This window comes from Glycine max, chromosome 20 (assembly GCF_000004515.6).
Source record: "Glycine max cultivar Williams 82 chromosome 20, Glycine_max_v4.0, whole genome shotgun sequence".
Classification (NCBI taxonomy): domain Eukaryota; kingdom Viridiplantae; phylum Streptophyta; class Magnoliopsida; order Fabales; family Fabaceae; genus Glycine; species Glycine max.
Window position 1 is genome coordinate 29,512,935 of NC_038256.2, and position 21,023 is coordinate 29,533,957.

The 21,023-nt window shown below is 35.5% G+C and overlaps 1 protein-coding gene across 1 annotated transcript; it reads left to right on the forward strand.

Moving 5' to 3' along the window:
- The first annotated feature begins 9,364 nt into the window (after nt 1-9,364).
- LOC100812908 (GRIM-19-like protein) lies at nt 9,365-13,003 on the forward strand. The gene is made up of 3 exons (NM_001361195.1): nt 9,365-9,711; nt 12,456-12,527; nt 12,625-13,003. Exons 1-3 carry the CDS (start codon nt 9,497-9,499, stop codon nt 12,767-12,769), a joined length of 432 nt encoding a protein of 143 aa, NP_001348124.1. The 5' UTR covers nt 9,365-9,496; the 3' UTR covers nt 12,770-13,003.
- The last annotated feature ends 8,020 nt before the right edge of the window (nt 13,004-21,023 follow it).

Here is a 21,023-nt window from a genome sequence, read left to right on the forward strand (position 1 = left end):
GTGTTTTTTGGGGGTGAAAAAATACACAAAGAAATTATGATTTCGTTGTATTTTTTTGGGGATAAAGCAAAATCACGATTTTGTTGTGTTAGGTGAAAAAATACATAATGAAAATGCAATTTCATTGTACACTTGTAGAACAAAATTGTGTTTTCACTATGCTTTATTTTTTTCACCCCCATATATGTAAAGGAGTGATTATTTCATTATGTTTATGTCAAAAGGACATTTTTGGGATACTGCTAAAAGAAACCTATGTGGGTAGTGCCAATAGCAACTTCCAAAATGCAATGGCAGATGACAATGCAGTGTTTGAGAGTGCTGCTAGGTGCACCCAGCATTATTGCTGGTGCACCCAGCACTTATTGTGAAAAGTCACAAATGCCCTTATTATTTTTTTAAAAAAAAAGGCTCTTCTTCTTCTTTCTTTCCCTCCTCCCGCGAGACTCTTCTTCTTCTTTCTTTTCTGCGAGCATCTTCTCCTTCCGCGAGACTCTTCCGTCGGCGGCCCTTTCTTCCTCCTTCCTCATTCTTCCGCGAGGTGGTTGTGCTTCTCCAACACGAGCTACTACTTCTCCCTCCTTCGAGTGCGCTTCTTCCATTCTTCCACGAGCTTCTGCTCTTCTGTTCTTCATCGAGGTAAGCTTCCATTGTTCCTTTTTTTGTTTGTTATTGCTTGCATTGTTGCTTCCATTGTTGCTTCAACTGTTGCCGGCCATGGCGTAAACGGAAAGTTGTTGTGCATACTTTACGGATCACCTGATCTGTAAGCATGTTCCGGATCAAGTTGGTCCAGAAGATGCTTACGGATCAAGTTGATCCGTAAACTATTTGTTAGTAGCTTACGCATCACTTGATCCGTACGCATTTTCCGGATCAACTTGATCCGGAAGATGCTTACAGATCAGGTGATCCGTAAAAGTCACAACTTTATTTTAATTAGGAATTTTGGTGTTTTTATTTACATATCCATGTGAAAAATTGTTTGTTTCTGTTCATTCAAGGTTAATTTAATTCCCTCAACTATTTAGGAGTTTTTATTTAGGTCTCTAAACTAAAAAAATAGTAATTGTGTCGTTGATCTTGTAAAATATTTGTAATTGATCTCTTAAGATTTTTAAAGCCACCATAAATTGTCATTTTCTGACAATTTCATGCTATTATACGGCTTCAAAATAGAAAAACATATTTTAAACAAAAATGTGGCTGCTCCCAAGTAAGGCCTATACCCAAGTGCCAAAGATATGATTTTTTTATAGTTCAATTAGTTGAGAAGTCTTGTGCCTCAAGCCCATGAGGACATGAACAAGCTTATGACCTTTGTCACTTGAGAGCCAAAGAAAAACCATACAATTCTTGTGATATAAATAAATCTTGTGATATTCAATCATCACTATCATAATTTTGTAGGAATGTAACAAAATTTGGTGGTATTCTAAAACTGTTGAGACTATCTAGCAATTTCACCCAAGATTATGACATTTTAGTATAATATATAATGTCACACCTATCTAGCAATTTCACCCAAACTGTTGAAACTTTTCTAAACTCCCATTCCTTCTTTTTTAGTGGATAGTTAAACTTTTCTTTATCCCATCACATATAATTCCTTCTCTCTTATTGAAGGTTGTCCAGACATTGGTATACTTAGTCATCTTTTCTTTCAATTCTACATAGCTTCTTTATGATAGGCTAAAAGATCTTGCTAGTTTTTCTTTTTTTTTGCTTTTATCAATTTGTTTAGATAAGGAATCTTCATCTTCAATATCACTAGTTAATTAACAAAGACCATACTTTTGAATATGTTGTTCAAATCCAAGAGGAAGAAGGAGTAGATGTTAATGTATGAAGTGCTAGTATATCTTTGAGAGGAAAGGGATTTTGCTTTTTTATTGGGATAATCTATGAGAAGTTGTCTTCTGTTTTGAATGTTGATCGGTCATTCTTTATCTAGTTGCTCCAAAAATTATAGGTTGAACCAAATGAATAAGCATAAAGCTTGACCAGTCCACATAAGTGAGGCTTCTATTTGCCAAAAGATGAGGAGTATTAATTGTTAACATTGTCTGAAAATAGTGAGAGCCTTTGAGCTTAGGATAGTAAGTATTGTCTTCAACTATCCTAAGAACTAGTTCTCGGTTAATTTCAAACCACTGAGAGCCTTTTCGCCAGTCACTCATGTTGATTTCAAATTATTTTGTTTGTTATTAGAAGCATATTCCCCCAATGAGTCAGAAAAGTGTACAAAACCTATTAAAACATGCACACCTCACTGAAAAAAGACTAAGGATAAGATCATGAACAAAGCATGAGCCAGAAACCCAAGGATCAAGAGGGAATAAAGGATCATCAAGAAACAATATGGAGTTGCTTCCATTTCAAGAAGATTGATTTCTTCTTTCTTTGGCTTTGTTCATCTAATATCAATAATATTAGGATCCATAATCAATTTCCATTCAATCATATAGTGTACTGAATAAAAACTAACCTGATAAAAGCCTAACATCTGTAGCCTTTCTTGACATGCCTTTCTTGAAAGCCTGACAGCTTGCGCGACTTTCAGTCAATGAAATTTGCGTTAGACCAATGAAATTTGAGTGAATGAAATGGGTGATTGAATTTGTGTCACTCATTTGCAGATCATGGTTAGGACCAGAGGATTAAGTCATGCCTTAGGTCAGGTTACTGGTAGAGGTGTGGGCAGAGGAGATCGTGATGATTCTGATGATGCTCCGCAGCGTCGACGGCCTACTGCATCCGCACGGAGGCAGCGAGTCGCTGTGACTGCGGATCACATCGATGAGTCAGTCATCCCTGTGCCAGATGTTCAGGATGACCTGATGGAGGCACTAGCTGCTGTAGAGGACATTCCTGCGGACGATGCGGTTCAGATGCTGGTGGACTTGTTGATGGTCTCTCCAGAGTCTGCTAGGGCTGAGACAGTCCAGTGTCGCGGACCGTACGTACGCCTGCAATGGGTACGTGATATATATCAGCGCTGATGCCAGGCAGGTCATTGGACAGCTGCGGCTCGCGCATATCTTCTTCACCTACTGGGTTGCACTCTGTTTGCTAACAAGAGTGCAACCAATGTCCATGTTGTCTACTTGGAGGCCCTTCGTGACCTTAGTATGACAGAGAGGTACGCCTGGGGAGTGGCTGCTTTGGTTCATATGTACGACCAGCTGAACGATGCATCTATGAGCCACAGTCGACAGCTTGGCGGTTACATCACACTGCTGCAGGTAACAAATATGTTTTTCATTCATTCAGGCTAAACAATGTTCAACTTTAAATTTTGTTACACTTTCATTATTAATGTTTATAATTTGAATGTTACATCTGTAGTGATGGATTTACGAGCACTTTCCCTCGGTCGCGGAGTCCACCGCAGATCAGGACTACGACGAGGCTTCTCCGCGTGCGTGTAGGTGGATTGCGATGAAGAAGACCGTGAAGAGCATTCGCACGCCGTCATACAGGGAGCGCCTGGACTGACTCCGGATTCCGGATGTCTGTTGGATCCCTTATGGGGAGCATCGGGAGGTCCGGGACTTCCACGTCAGATCATGTTATTCCGGTCTCTTGCGCTGGGGGCCTGTTGCTGTTTATTACCGACCGGAGAGGGTCGTGCGACAGTTTGGCTACACGCAGACCATTCCTGCTCCTCCTGTCGATTCATGGGTCTCGTATGATGATATACACGACAGGTGGATGCACTACGAGGATCATATCGTACCTGTAGGTGAGGTGTGCATTGTGCCAGGGGCGTGTTCCAGTGACTACATCGATTGGTTCTTCCGCATCTCCCATCCTTTCATGACACCAGGCCACGCATTAGATCCTTTGCCTCATGGTCACGCCCCGCAGCCCCGAGTCGTCCCTCAGGCCCCGCAGACGGATATCCCTCGCGTGCCGGAGCCAGAAGCATCGTCGACATCTGCGGAGGAGCCCAGACATGCAGTGGTAAGTAATACTAATAATTTTTGTCATTTACCTCAATATTTGCATAATAATTTGTGTAATTAGTTTGTTTTGTATGTAACAAGAAGTTTGTGATGACATTGCTGAGAGGTTGGAGCGCCATCTGAGTCTAGGGGTGGTCACGCCTGGCTCATCGACACATGAGGTGATCGAAGAATGCCTCAGATTGGCCAGGAGTGTGATACATGACCATCTAGTATACGTTAGGTGTAGACGCAGGCGGCGCACTGATCAGGCGTAGTTTATGTACATATTTTACATTGATATTCCTTGTATATACATATATTGTACATGAACTCATTTCATGAGTATTGTTGGTTTTATTTATTTTCATTACTAATGTTAGTTTTATTTATTTTCATTGATTGTGTATTCCATTTGTGTCTATATACACGTGTGTTATTAAAATGGTCTAGTTAACTTAGTTTACCAACTAATAAAAAATAATTTAAAATATAACTTTAAATATAATTGAAATAAAGAAGTTGAAAAGGGTGTAAAAAAAAATTAAACAAAAAATGGACATCATTCGTTATCTAAGATCTTATATAATGTACTAATATTTTTAAATTCTCTTATAATTACTATTTTCCCACTTATACTAATGATCATGTAAAAAAATGTATTATAAAGTAGTTAGTATTTTAATTTTTAATATAATACTAATTATTTTTTTTATATTCTTTATAATATTAATAATGATATGATTAATTCTTTATAATATTATCTTTTATGTATTTATTGATTTTTATTAATATGTATAAAATAACTTAACGAATAATTATAATGGGACTGAGTAAGTATTTTAATATCATCTTCTAAACAAATTTATTCTAAAAAAATATATTAAAAAGTTAATTATTTATAATAAATCAATATTTATAAATATATTATAATTAATAAAATAAAAAAATAGATTAAGTTGATTCGTAAGTCTCTTACGGATCAAGTTGATTCGTAAGTCTCTTACGGATCAACTTACGAATCAAGTTGATCCGTAGGAGGAAAACCAAGCAAGGGCAATTTTGCCATTTTTTAAGAATGTTGGGTGCACCAGCAATAATGATGGGAGCACCTAGCAACACTCAGTGTTTGATAGTTATGGGCCGCGATAAGGCCTAACCCACCAACCTCTAACTGACCCAAGAGTGTTGCTAGGTGCACCCAGCAAAGCTATTAAATGCCAAAAGTGCCCCTGCTTGTTTTTCTTCTTACGGATCACCTTGATCCGTAAGAAGAAAAACAATTTATTAATTAGTTTGTTATATATAGAAATCTATTTTTTTAGTTGAGATTTTTGTAATTGAAAACGATTATGCAATACATGAATTCAAACAGTACATTAACTTCAACATAGTTGAATGAAATTAAATTTCCATCAAATACTACAACTAACTAACTCATGCTAATTTTGCGACAAGGATAACTCGTCTTCCATTTGCGGTAAAGGTTTACTGAAAACAACTAAAATTTCTATTGGCCCAATCTTTTTCCAGTAGTTAAACTCAATGAGCACCTTCATCACGTCCTCGTTGGTTTTGAGTTCAATTATTTCAAATTTTATAACTTTTTCTGACTACTCATGGTGACTTGGTTTCCGAAAAAACAATCGCGTTACCATTTGTGTTTCATCAACACCATAAGGGGGAATCCCACGAGGCGCAACTTGTTTGATCAAATCTTTCAGTTCATCCATGGTACATCCGGTGGGAATGTCAAAGTTTTTGGGATTTTTTCCTGTGAACGAGTAACCAACAAACTCATTTTGGCGTGACATTTTCCACCTCCCATTGTAATATAGCAGGGCATCATGAGTAGGGGTCATAGTAGTTTCAAGTAAGTTTAAAATACCATATGGGGTTCTAGCAATGCTACATAATAACTCAATCGGACCAACAAACGAAAATTCATGATTACACATTAACATTGTGTTAACATCAGCATCATCTTTCAGTTGCATACATTGAAACCGAAATTGATTACCTGCATACGTGAAAGGCTGTTGGTAGTAAATTTCATCCAAAAATTGTTTGTCGGTTAGCTTAAGGGTATTGTGTATTCTGGTTTTTAACGTTTAAAAATCACACCCGTTAGGTACTCGAATGGGAACTAGAGTGGAAGCTTGGAAGGAAACACCACTGTCGTTGTGAACAATGGATCCATTTGGAAAAATAAAACCTAATGTGGAGTTCACAACTATCTAACTGCTTGTCTCTCCCAAGAATGCCATAGTTTTTTGTAAGATTTGGGTTGATACTGAAACTTGTGCTTTCTTACAAGGTTAGGTTGTGCCATAGATATAGAAGAGTTTTAATATTAGTGCTGCATTTTTTAAAGATTGAAAATACGCATGCACATGCTTTCTGTATGTGTTGTCAACTACACGAATGACATGACATGCTTTAGCTTGCATCAGATCTGCATGTGTAGTCATGCTGTGCAGGGTCCTTTCACGCGCTTTATGTTAATGCAGACAATAATTTATCATACACGGTTTTTAACAATGTATAGTCAAGTCAGACAACGATATATCATACATGTTTTTTTAGAATTAAGTAATAATTTTGTTGTGGACGTAACAAATAAATTACATGTTCAAAACGATCAGGCATTTATAAATTACATGTTCAATCATCATTTATGTCAACATAGTCTCTCTTGAACATCACGAAGCTCTTGTAATGCTGCATTCTGCTAATATATGGATTTGGCCATGACTTCGCCTGCGGATGACAATTGCTAGACCATAACAATGATACAGGCGGTAAGGGACAACGTTCTTTTAAATAAACCTGTTGTGTATGCGAAAAAAATGTTAACTCAATCCTACAAAACTCATTGCATAATCATAAAAAAAAACACTTCATATCTACAATGTACCTCAACAAAATGATTGTCATACACATGACAGATACAAATTATACGATGCAATGAAGAATTTGTCAGCGGTTGACTTCTAAGGGGAAAGAATGTCATGCTTTATTGTTTAGACAAGGATACAACGATTACGTTATACCTTGATGCAATGACATGTCCCATGTCCGTTATATCCATCCACTTATCCGTTGTCAGCTGAATAAAACAAATATACACGTCAAACTTAATTTCAAACTAAAGTCTTAAAAATCAAATTCATAAATTACATACCTTGGTTAACCCATCAACAAGTAGTGACATCCTTAATTCCTCAAATCTCTCCATTCCAAGCAGCCTCCTGTATAAGGTTTTTTGGAACACATGTCCAACGACATGTGTACTTGTTTCAAATGATGCTTTAATCTGTGTGTGCTGCAACGTAATCATGTTGTTCACGGCATCCCACACACTGCATAAGTCTCCAATACTATTTTGTAACAGTCTTTTTAAAGACGAGTGAGCAGATTCAACCCTACATTTCAAATACACAAATAAAAATAAACATATATAATAATACAATTCCATAAATTTTTCAACGTTAATAGAAATAGTTTAACAGTTTCATACCTGTTTGTTGTTGTGTTTCCTAAGTGCATCACCTTATTAGTCCAGGCGGAAACAAATTTTTCCTTGTGTGGTATTATCCATGTTTCCTTGACATAGTCAACAAATATTGGCCAAGGTGCGCAAGCTACTTCGAACTTCTTCAGGCATTCATCAAACTGTTGTTCTGAAGGACAATCAGTTAGAGATCCCCAACAATCCATGACATAATCCCAAGCATTTTTTTGCGCAATTAGTGATTTACATTTAGCCTTCACATTCTTGTTTATGTGAAAGATGCACAACAAATTTGTGCATTCAGGGAATACATCTTTCACTGCATTCATCAATGCTTGGTCTCTGTCAGTGACAATAACTCCAGGGAGGGCATCACGCTTTAAAAAAAGGCCTCGGAAGCGTTGTAAAGCCCATACCAAATTATTAACGCGTTCACCCTCCACATATGCAAAACCGGCAGAGAATGTCATCCCAGTCGGTGTCACCCCAACAAAATCGAGCAATGGAAGTCTATACCGGTTTGTTTTGTAGGTGCTGTCTATCAAAAACACCAAATTGCATGCGTTGACTAACTTCACTGAATCAGGGTGACACCAAAAGATATCACGAACCACATCTTCATTCTTTATTCTGTGCCAATAAATATATTGATCACGTTCAAGAAGCTTCATCAGATGTTGCATTTCAAGATCGCTTCCTCTTATGGAAGAACATAATGCACTTCTTGCATTGTATATCTGTTTAATAGTCGTACAACTATTGGCATTGTGTTCCTTCAGAGTTAGCAGAATGTTTCTTGGCTTCACCATGGACTTCGTCATATCAGCAATAAGTGTTTTTTCAGCTTTAGTCAATTGCCCTGCATATGGATGTCCAACTAATGACTTGGCCAATTCATGATTATGCACTCCACAAATCAACTTCACCATCCAGCCTTCTCCTCCAGCCACTGGCTTGCAACGAAGCTTGAAGGGACACCCACATTTCCTAGTCTCAGTGTCTCTTCTGATAAATTCTTTTTTCCTACACTTATACTCGCCACTCCTTTCACAGCCAATTAACACAAACGTACTCCTTCCTCTACTACCTGTGTTTGTGTCCGACCTTAAAATCATCGCCACAAATCCGTTTTCATGAGCCACGAATCGAGCCCACCGCAAAACATCCTCTCGGCACTCAAATACCTACAAAATTCACATAATTTAAGTTTTCTACCAGTATTCATTTTATTAAATATGTGACAAACATTAACATTATAACCTGAGAAGTCTTGAACGCATCCGAACAATCAACATGTAGTTCATTCGCACCACATGATTCTGCATTTTCATAATCCATATCCGCTCGTTCAGACATTATTTCATACATCCACTCATCTTCATCCATCTAACCAAATCAAACAAAAGATGGCCATACAAAAAAATTAGTAATTTAAAAGAAAAAAGGAAAATAAATGGAAAAACAGATGCAAAAACAGCAAATACAAAAAATAATACACTTACGGATCAACTTGATCCGGAAGTCATCCGTACGTCTGTGACGAACAAACACCATCTGCGTACCTTGTTTGCCGCCACCGACCACCACAAAGCTTGACGCCGGAAACTTCACCTTCACCGCTGCGCTCAACGTTGCTACCCCCACGAACCAGAGGCAATGCCGCACGAAAAAGTGAAAACAAGAAGCAAAGCTTTTTTGAAAATGGAGGTAAAAAGCTTTTCCAGAAAAAAAAATGAAATTTTTAAGGAAGAAAGGTGATAGGGACAATTTTGGCATTTCAAAAGTTTGTTGGGTGCACCTAGCAAGACTCCCGACCCAAACAAACCGTGTTACATCATTCCTATACATGAACGCCCGGATCCGACCCAAATTTTAAACCCGACTAGCGGGCCCCTTCCCCTATGAGAAGCTGTGTGTTCCCCTTTAAGGCTTTAACACATTCATAGAGAGAAGAAACAAAGCGAGAGCATTCCATTGTTGTTATATTGTATTGTAGCCGGAGAAGAAGAGAAGAGATAGCGGCGAAGAAAGAAAGATGACGGAGGCATATATAAGGAAGAAGCCCGGGATGGCGAGCGTGAAGGACATGCCGGTTCTCCAGGACGGTCCACCACCAGGCGGGTTCGCTCCGGTCCGGTTCGCCCGGCGCATCCCCAACAAGGGCCCCAGCGCCGTTGCCATCTTCCTCACTGCTTTCGGCGCTTTCTCTTGGGGCATGTACCAGGTCGGCCAGGGCAACAAGATCCGAAGGTAGATACCTTCTTCTCTTTTTCTTCATCACTCCTCTTTCTTCAGGATCGTACTAGAAATTCAAGTTTATACATTCTGTAGTAGGAGGAGTGAATTCCATTTTGAAATTGAACAGTTTGTCATCGAATCGAGGAATCAAATCAGTCTTAGGTTTCCTCATTCTGATTTCGTTATGTTATTTAATTAATTAATTGTGGTTGTTAGTCCCATTGATAGAAGGATTGGGCTTGTGCTACTGCTCGACCTGATTCTTAAAATTAATAGGTGTGTTAAGTTTTAGTAGTTTTTCTATCACTTTACTCACTGATGTTATTTTCGGTAATATACTCACTATTCAGTGTGTTGGCTGTGGTGTTGTTGTTAGCCGTCTTTCCCTCTTTTCTGTGTCTATCCTATATCTATTATTCTTTATGAGGAGTGCTATGAATACAGTCTCTAACACTCGCACTCTTCTATTGGTTGAAATTTATTGAAAACTACAAAATCAGAAGATTTATTAAATATGAAGTTAGAGTGATTTTCCCACACAATTTTGTATAACTAGTTATTTTGGTTTTTTTCTAGTGGTTTTAATTATAACCTCATCTCTATTTGTTGGTATGAGTAAAATATAACTTATTTGACTTTGTAATTTTGAGAGGAATAGTAAATTTTGGGATAAGACATTCTATAGTTCCTTACTGTGTGAATTTACAATTCTTGGTCGTTGAGATTCGTGATTGATACAGATTAATGGTTAAGGATAGATATTACCTTTCAAACAAATAAAAATGATTGAATTTTTTTTATTTGAAATCAAGTTAGGCTTAATTTCAACCAATAAAAGAAATTGTCTACAAAAGAATGTCTGAGAGTGTGAACTTAGAAATGTGTATTTTTAAATCTTATATTTGAAGTGTTGTTGAAATTTTTTTGGGATTGAATTGAACGTTTTGAGCTCCTAATTTGTTAATCAAGGATCATAGGCATGAAAGGTTTTCCGTGGCAGTGACTTGTACATTTAATTTTGGTGATTAATTGGTACTGTGGGAATCTGCTTCTCTCCTTGATTTCAAAATGACTACCTTGGAATCTGCATTTCTTTACTACATTTGAATTTGAATGAAATTCTAATTGGAGTTTGTACCCTCTGTAAGAGTGAGTTCCTCTTTGCATTGAACAGTTAGTCATCTAATCAAGGAATCAATCTTAGGTTTCCTGATTATGTTATATTATTTATTTAATTTAATTATTTGCGGTTGTTAGTCCTATTGCTAGAATTAATAGGTGTTTTAAGTTTTTGTGTTTTTTGCATTACTACACCAATACTATTATCAGTAATAGATTCACTATTCTGTGATGGTGGTGGAGTTAGCCGATTTTTCTCTCTTTTCCTTGTTCGTCCTACATCCGTAATTCTTTAAGTCTTCAACACATCCATTAGTTTAGGAATGTGTGTTTTTTAAATCTTGCATTTGAGTTGTCGACAATTTTTGGGATTTAATTGAATGTTTTGAGCTCCTAATTTGTTAATCTAGGCTGTCTATTAATATAGAAATGTGTATTTAAATCTTATACTTGAAGTGTTGTCAATAAATTTTTGGGATTGAACATTTTTGAGCTCCTGAGTCCTAATTTGTTAATTGAGACTGAATCATAACAGGGAGAGATTTTCATCAGTGGCTTGTATGTTTGATTATGGTGATGGATTGTTACTTTTGGAATCTGCTTCTTTCCTTGATTAGTTGATGTCAAACTGGCTGGCTACCTTGGAATCTGCATTTCTTTAATGTACATGTATTTGAATGAATATTCGGTTAACAAATGACCCTAACAGAACAATTTTGGTTTGTTTGCTTCCTCTGTGATTTGGTTGTTTTCTTGATTTCCACTTTGTATTTTCATAATAACCTGGTTTGGATATAGCTTATATGCAAACCATCTCACGAAAAAATGCTTTACTTAATCCAGTTAGTAGGAATAATCAAAGATCCATTTTTACAGAAAATAAGTTGACAGTAGAAAATGATTTCGGTAAAAATTAGCTTCTTTTGAATTAAATTATTACATGAAATACTTTCCCAAGAAATATTTTCAGGTGAAGACATAGTATGAAGGGAAAATTGAAAAGTCTTTTTCCCTTTCTTTGGTGGGTTGTAGCAGTTGGCCAGGAAAATACTACTGTGTATTCTTATTAATCTTATTTCCATAAGAAACTAGGTTGGATCAATTCTGAGTTTGTCTGGAAAGTAGAAACAAAGGAGCCTGTAGTTTCTTGGGTAAGTTAATTTGATAATGGAAAATTGCTCATCTCTTATGTGCATGTGGGAAAAAAGATATACACGAAGGACAAAACTTAGGTGCAATACTTTCAAGTGCTTTCGGTGTTGTTTTTCAAATAACATTGGAGTTTCTGTTGGGTAACAAGTGCTGACCTTTAATGGTAACCTTTTTTGTGTGAGTTATCACTTATCACTTATTACTCCAATTTTGTTTTGAAAAAAGTATAAAAAATACCCAAGGTACTACACCTAGATTTTGTCCATTAAGAAATGGATATTAGTGCATATTCACATATTCTTGTTTATTTACTTCTCACTGTGACAGTCTCTGATTTTTCTGTTCTTTATTCTCCCCTCGTGATTGGTTTTGGGGATTGCTGGGGTGTTACATTGAAAAATAGAAGTAGCTGTTTAAGGAAGAACCGGATCACATATGTTTGTTTTCAGTTCCCACTCAAAAACTAAAACTGATGTATCATATAGGGCACTGAAGGAAGAAAAGTATGCTGCCCGCCGATCCATACTGCCTGTGCTACAGGCTGAAGAGGATGAGAGGTAAATGAGATTCTCTCACCAAATCTGTATTGTAAGATAGATAAGTGCTATTGTGCTAATCGTTTAACATCTTCATTTTATCTGTTTCCTTCTCTAGATTTGTTAAAGAGTGGCATAAATATCTCGAGTATGAGGCAGAAGTGATGAAGGATGTGCCTGGTTGGAAAGTTGGTGAAAGTGTGTATCACTCTGGGAGATGGGTGCCCCCAGCAAGTGGTGAGTTGCGTCCTGATGTATGGTGATGTTATTTCAGCCATCTCTATCTGCTTCTTTCATTACATGCTGCTGGTACTTTTGTCCAGTCTCTAAATTACATGCTGGTACTTTTGTCCAGTCTCTTAAATAAATTTGTATCTGGAACATTTGTAACTGCTTTGTGAAATTTTAAAACAAGAATGCATTTTGAATTTGTACTTCATGTGACAATGGCAATCCAACCTCTGATATATACCATTGTATGAATGCGCATTCTTGGCATTGGAAATTGTACTGTATTTAAGCTCTGATTTCTAGAAGAATAAGGTGGAAACTTAATTGGGGTAAAATTCCAACATTTCTCAGACCCTCTTGACCATTAAGCGATTTGGAAAATCTTTCATGTTCCTTGTTTAATGTTTCCTAAGTCACTAGTATGCAGTGATTAAGTGAAAATGAAATGCTAGAACTTAAATTGCATATAGTCTGGTTTAACACTACTTTAAGCCGCTTGTACCTTTTTTGTCAAATCTATTCAAGCCATTAACGGACTGGTGCCTGACTCCGGATATTCAAATGTGTGATTAGAAGTTTGAGGCTGATAGTTTTGAGGAATCAGAAACCAAAGTGGCCGAGAGCCTGAATCATTTGTAGTTCTCTGTTGTTACGCTTTGGTGAACGTGGTAATAATTTGTCTTGTATGCTAACATGGTTTCAAAAGAAAAGGTGAACATGCTAGAGGCAAAAATCGGGAATTTAGAAAACAGCACACTTTGATTTTGTTGGATTTACTTGTAACCCAGATATTTCCTATATATAGATAAGAATATTTTAAAAGAGATAAATTAGATTTAAATTGAAAAAACTTAATTTTTTTTATGTCATGAACATTTTTTTTTTGAAGATGTGATGAACATTTATATTTTTTGTGATTTACAAAATTACTTTTTTTTCTTTTTTCCTCCAATCTTATATTAAAGTGTTATATTTTTTATAAGTGTACTAATTGTCACAGTTTACATAATTTGTAGTTAAGATAGTTTTCTCATAGACTTGAATTACTCAGTTCCTTGGATAATAGGAGAAAGTTCAATAATTACATACATGATATTTGATTGAGAATTAATTGGTTTGTTGCGACAAAAATAAATAGTGTAAAAGTTGCAAGCATATAATTCTATATAATTCTAAGTTATGAAGAAGGTTTTAATTCAATCAAGAAAAACATAGGATTGGATTTCATCCTTCAACTCTTTAGTATCCTAATGAAATTTACACGAATGAACCATTCTCTACCGTTGTTGATGCACATGCTAAATCATATTATATCAATTCCTCGCATACGACATTTCTAAGAGTAATTATAAAAAATTGGCTCCTCGCATATTCAATAATTATTCCAACATTAAGAACAGATGTAAGATTGCAACAATAATTATTCCTAACAAATGTAAGATTGCAATCAACAAAGGAAGTGATGAAGAACACCTCCATGATCCTTCCTCTTGATCTCAAATGATTCCCCATGTTTTTCTCTCTCTAGGAAACACTTGAAATTGAATCCCATTTTCCTAGCTTGCATCTTTTCAAGCTTTTAAACAAGTTGGTTTAATGAAATTTCTCCTAGGTGAGACATTCTCACCTAGGCGACGGGAAGACTTTAGATGAAGAAAGCTTGAGCCCCCCCCTCTCCCACGTGACTAATTTTCACTTGGACGAGTCTTTGATAGCGAGTACATTTGTCCAGACGAACCCTTGTCATAGGTTTCACTTGTCAATCTTTTTAATCTACATGAGAAAGAGTTGGATAAACCTTCAAATTATAAACAAAACATTTAAAATATTTTAACTACCAAATAACTCAAAATTAAAGGAAGTTTCTAAAAAAAAATCTTGAAATCATAAGATAAGTGACAACATTCAAATCACACACATGCAAAATTAGGTTTTTTTACCAAGGTGCACACTCTCTCACCTCCAAATTCTCAAACTATACCTATTTCAAATATAATTTCCAAACTACACCTGTTTTACTTGGTTCACGGAAGTCAGGTTTGGCCACCACCCCGACTTCCCTTGCTGATGTTTTTTTTTATATAAATTAAAATATCATTAAAATTAAATATTATATTATATAAAAATATTTTTAATTGATTTTAAAATTATTTATTTATTAAATTAATTTTTGAAGGATTATTTTATAATTTTTTAAAGAGAAATATACATATAAAGAAAAATATAAAAATTGGATAAAATTATAGTATAATTTTTTATTTACGTTATATGTAATTCTGTAGTCAAATTTATGTTTTGTTGATTTTTTTGTTATGTTCTTATAATTAAAAAATAATAAAATTAGTTAGTAATATTAACATAAATTAAAAAAATACCGTAAAAAAATAATTGATACATTTATCTTATAAAGTAGACAAAATTTCAAATTGTAGTAACTGAGATGATAGTCGACAATAATGCAACATATCAAAAATTACAATTACAACACAAATATGACAAAACTAATGATGATTTGAAATATGTTGTGCAGGATACATGTCTTCTTCTATTTGGATTACAAGTTTGCTAAAAATATCCAAAATTTCTATTATGCAGAATCGTTTCCAATAGTTGGATTGTGCTAACACCTTTAACACGTTTTCGTCATTTTTCAATTCTGTTATCTCATATTCAATTAATTTTTTTGAATACTTAACATGACCTAGTTGTTGAAAGAACAATCGTCTAACCAATTGTGATTCGTGAATTCCATTAGGGGGAACCCCTATAGGTGCAACTTGCTTGATTAAATCCTTGAGTTTGTTCATGCTACATCCCAAAGGAATGCCAAATCTTATTGCATTAGTGGTTTGCTAAAAATAGTCAAAATTTCTATTGTGCAGAATCGTTTCCAATAGTTGGATTGTGCTAACACTTTTAGCACGTCTTCATCATTTTTCAATTATGTTATCTCATATTCAATTAATTTTTTTGAATACTTAGCATGACCTGGTTGTTGAAAGAACAATCGTCTAACCAATTGTGATTCGTGAATTCCATTAGGGGGAACCTCTATAGGTTCAACTTGTTTGATTAAATCCTTGAGTTTATCCATGCTACATCCCGAAGGAATGCCAAATCTTATTGGATTAGTTCCAGTAAAGGAGTAACCCAAAAACTCTCACCTTGACGTGGTATGTTTCACTTTCTGTTGTAATACATAAGTGCATCATGAGTAGGAGTGATAGTTGATTAAAGCAGGTTGAGTATAGCATATGTTCTAATAATGGTACATGATAATTTTATAGGGCCAACACATGAGTATTGTTCATTACACATTAACATTGTGTAAACATCATCATTTTTCAATTGTAGAGATTGAAAAAAATATTGCTGACCTACATCTATGAATGGTTGTCGGTAGTAGATTTCATCCACTAATTGATCGTTGGTTAGTTGAAGGGTATTGTGCATTCTACGCTTGAGTGTATCAAGAGAACAGTTGTTAGGAACTCGCATTGGTGTTGGAGTGGGACTTTGAAAATAAACACCAGTTTGGTTGTGAGTGATTGATCCATTTGGAAAAATGAAGGCTAATCTAGAGTTAGTAATGGTCTGGCTGCTTGTTTCTCCCAAAAATGACATAGTAATAAGATTGAATTTGGTTTATGAGAGTATGTTCTGTGAGATTGTGCATTTGTATTGTGTGTTGTGTTATTTATAGTTGTACGAGTATTTTGCCGTGTTGATGTGTATTGGAATCCAATGTTTCTTTTTCCCTAGTAACTGATGTAGCAAACGTCCATTATAATTTCAGAGTGAAAAAAGAGATTGAGTTGTCCATCTCATGTCAGTTTTGCACACGTCTCTAAAAATTAAATGTCTCACCTATAAAACTGACATGAAATGGACAGCTCATAATGTAGAGTGTTGTCAATTGGGACTGTGATTTTTCCCATGTAATTAAAGCAGCAGACGTTCATGATAATTTTCAGAGTGAACAAAGAGATTATGAGTTGTCCATTTCATGTCAGTTTTGCAGGTGAGACATTTAATTTTTAGAGACGTGTGCAAATTGCAGGGTGTTGTCAATTTGGACTGTGATTTTTCCCTTGTAATTAAAGCAGCAGGCTTCCAAGATTATTTTCAGAGTGAACACAGAGATTATTAGTTGTCCATTTCATGTTAGTTTTTTCGATGAGACATTTAATTTTTAGAAACAATGTAGTGTAAATTGCAAAGTATTGTGAATTTTGACAGTTATGTTACCATGTCAACTATTGCAGTAAAAGTAGGTAAACTGAAAATTACTAATTTAAATTTAAAGGAAAAATTATTTCAATACGTAAAGTGATAACTGAAGATAGACATAAGACATTACATGAAAAAGTGTGTCATGAATATCATTAATGTGTTTGACATAATTTTAAAAAAATGCAGAACATGGGTACTTACGCATAGTTGCAAGGGTGCAAATCATAGTTTTTTTTTTATTTTGTGCTTCTATTTTGAGGTGTTATTCCATGGAACTGGTACACGATATAATTTTTTTTGGATTCTTTGAGGTTCAAACCATGAAAAAGTGTGTCACAAATATAATTAAAGTGTTGGACATAATTTGAAAAAATGCAGAACATGGGTACTTAAGCATAGTTGCAAGGGTCCAAATCATAGTTTTTTTTATTTTGTGCTTGTATTTTGAGGTGATATCCCATGGAACTGGTGCACGATATAATCTTTTTTGGATTCTTTGACGTTCAAAACATAGAAAAAGTGTGTCACGAATATCATTAATATGTTTGACATAATTTGAAAAAAATGCAGAACATGGGTACTTAAGCATAGTTGCAAGAGTCCAAATCATAGTTTTTTTGATTTTGTGCTTCTATTTTAAGGTGTTATTCCATGAAACTGGTGCACGATATAATTTTTTTTGGATTCTTTGATGTTCAAACCATGAAAAAGGTGTGTCACTAATATCATTAAAGTGTTGGACATAATTTGAAAAAAATGCAGAACATGGGTACTTAAGCATAGTTGCAAGGGTCCAAATCATAGCTTTTTTTTATTATTTTGTACTTGTATTTTGAGGTGATATCCCGTGGAACTGATGCACGATATAATTTTTTTGGATTCTTTGACGTTCAAAGCATAGAAAAAGTGTGTCACGAATATCATTAATGTGTTCGACATAATTTGAAAAAATGCAGAACATGAGTACTTAAGCATAGTTGCAATGATCCAAATTATAGTTTTTTTTTTATTTTGTGCTTCTATTTTGAGGTGTTATTCCATGGAACTAGTGCACGATATAATTTTTTTTGAATTCTTTGATGTTCAAACCATGAACAAGGTGTGTCAGGAATATCATTAAAGTATTGGATATAATTTGAAAAAAATCCAGAACATGGGTACTTAAGCATAGTTGCAAGGGTCCAAATGATAGCTTTTTTTTTATTTTGTACTTGTATTTTGAGGTGATATCCCATGGAACTGGTGCACGATATAATTTTTTTTTTGGATTCTTTGACGTTGAAAACATAGAAAAAGTGTGTCACGAATATCATTAATGTGTTCCACATAATTTAAAAAAAAATGTTGAACATGGGTACTTACGCATAGTTACAAGGGTCCAAATCATAGTTTTTTTTATTTTGTATTTCTATTTTGTGGTTTTATTCCATGGAATTGGTGCACGATATAATTTTTTTTGGATTTTTTGACATTCAAACCATGAAAAAAGTGTGTCACGAATATCATTAAAGTGTTGGACATAATTTGAAAAAAATGCAGAACATGGGTACTTAAACATAGTTGCAAGGGTCCAAATAATAGTTTTTTTTATTTTGTGCTTCTATTTTGAGGTGTTATTCCATGGAACTGGTGCATGATATAATTTTTTTTGGCATTCTTTGATGTTCAAGCCATAGAAAAAGCGAGTCACAAATATCATTAATGTGTTCAACATAATTTTAAAGAAATGTAGAACATGGGTACTTAACCATAGTTGCAAGGGTTCAAATCATAGTTTTTTTTTATTTTGTGCTTCTATTTTGAGGTATTATTCCATGGAACTAGTGCATGATATATTTTTTATTATTATTCTTTGACGTTCAAACCATGAAAAAGTGTGTGATGAATATCGTTAAAGTGTTGGACATAATTTGAAAAAAATGCAGAAGATGGGCACTTAAGCATAGTTGCAAGGGTCCAAATCATATTTGATGATGTCATCATCACAACATTTTATACTTCAATGACCAAGATGATGACCAGTCCCACAAGGTGGTGGACGCCGATTACGTCGCGAATTTCTTCTTTCCAGTATGACCGGTTCTCCCATGTCATGATGATGTTGTTGTTCTATGTTAGTATTTGCAATGTTGGTTGTTGCAGCTGAAGAACTTTGACCATGTTCTCCAAACGAATGTGGTGCATCGAACTGTTGTAAAGTAGATAAATATGATGCCGCTAAATTTGGTGTATTGAAATCGACGCCAAATAAATCGGTCATCCATTCATGGGTGGTTGCGGTGACTGACTCGCCAGTGTGGCCAAAAGTTTGATGAACAGGTGAAGGAGTAGAATACATTGACTGAGGATGTGAAATTTCAAAATGTGTTTGTTCAACACCTGGCCCTGCAACATTATGGGTAATTGTTGTGCATGGATCATGTAGTTGTTGTACAACATACAAGAACAAAGTAGTGTTTTTCCTATACAATTCCATGTACATTGGTGTATATGTCACTATTCCTTCAACCCATTGCCCAGCTAAAACATCACTGCGTTTTTTTTTCAGATATTAATCCACCCCGCATGGTACTCCATCCAATCAATGTAATGATTGTCTCGCATGTCAATTTGGTGAAGTAGATCAAGATTCATGGGATCAACAGGGATATCTTCTTGTAGTCCAAACTATAGCTTCACCCGATTTGTTTGATGTCATTCGACAATCGAGAAACAAATAATTGCAGTACATGCAGACCAAATCTCTGTCTCTATATGCATGTCTGGGTAGGTGTTATTCAAATCCTCTATAGGGGACCCAAGAAAACTGAAATATATGCCAACAAGGCAACATGTTAGTATGTTTGTACATATTTAAGGTGCAAATCATGATAGTATTATACCTCATGGCTCTCCATATGATCTATACGAGACCTATATCCGACCAAGTCACCATAAGGTGTGGCCCTATATTCTAATCTACCACCACTCCATCTGAAATGTAAAACATACAAAATCAATATTCATTGTAATGTTATAATACACGTCATTGAAATAAAAAATTTACATTTCGCTATATGTAAATAACCTTTTAGCTAGTGGAAAAGTTGTTTTGGGTCGTGGGACTCTTGGTGCAAAAAAAGGCATGCGGTACCAAGCCCATGACTGCAATAGTATGGCACAGCCACCCATAACTTTACCAACCTCCGATGATGCTTGGCATAGTTCTCTATACAGGTTTGCTAAACAAGTCGAACCATGTCATGATGATGTGCAACATCTTCGAGTGTGATGGTGCACTTTCCCCATGGCAGGTGAAAGGTATGTGTTTCAAGCCTCCATCGTTCAACCAATGCAGTGATCAATGCAGGATCAATTTTACATTGTTTGATTAGGGCAATATGTTGGAACCCGGCACATGATAATAATGGTATAATTTGTAGTTCTGGTTCAGGTATTGTATGGTAATAGGAAGTGATTAAGTCATTAATCATAGTATGTGAACGATGAACGTGTTGATGACGCGATAAAGGTTTATGATCCATGAGAATGATGTCAAATGGTAAACCGAATACAAATGATATAAAATTTGAAGTTGGGTGATGCAAATGTGGTATTGACATGCACCTCCCATCTATTTATCGTTTAAACTGTGTTCAGTTTTGCAAGCACAAATACACTTAAGGTAACTGTAATGCCTCGAGATTCCAAAGCACATTTATAATTTGTCTCGTTGTAAGGCCTCGAGATTCCAAAGCACGCTAACACGGTTATGGTACTGTGATGCATCGAGATTCTAATTCACGTGAATCAATGACATTTTCGTGCACATTATTCACCCGCATGCGTACATTAACCGCATTAACTTGGTTCTCAATAATTCGCATGTCCTCAACATTAAACTTAGGTAACTTTAATGCCTCGAGATTCCAAAGCACATTTATAATTTGTCTTGTTGTAAGGCCTCGAGATTCCAAAGCACGTTAACACGATTGTGGTACTATGACGCATCGAGATTCTAATTCACATGAACCATGGACCCGTGATTGATTGCATATATAAACGTACCATGTC

Excerpts from the sequence above, each read along its gene's own strand:
- LOC100812908 (NM_001361195.1), top strand. The coding sequence starts at position 9,497 with ATGACGGAGGCATATATAAGGAAGAAGCCCGGGATGGCGAGCGTGAAG. Across the intron at positions 9,712-12,455 it reads CAGGGCAACAAGATCCGAAG|GGCACTGAAGGAAGAAAAGT; the intron begins GTAGATACCTTC and ends TGTATCATATAG. Across the intron at positions 12,528-12,624 it reads CAGGCTGAAGAGGATGAGAG|ATTTGTTAAAGAGTGGCATA; the intron begins GTAAATGAGATT and ends TTCCTTCTCTAG.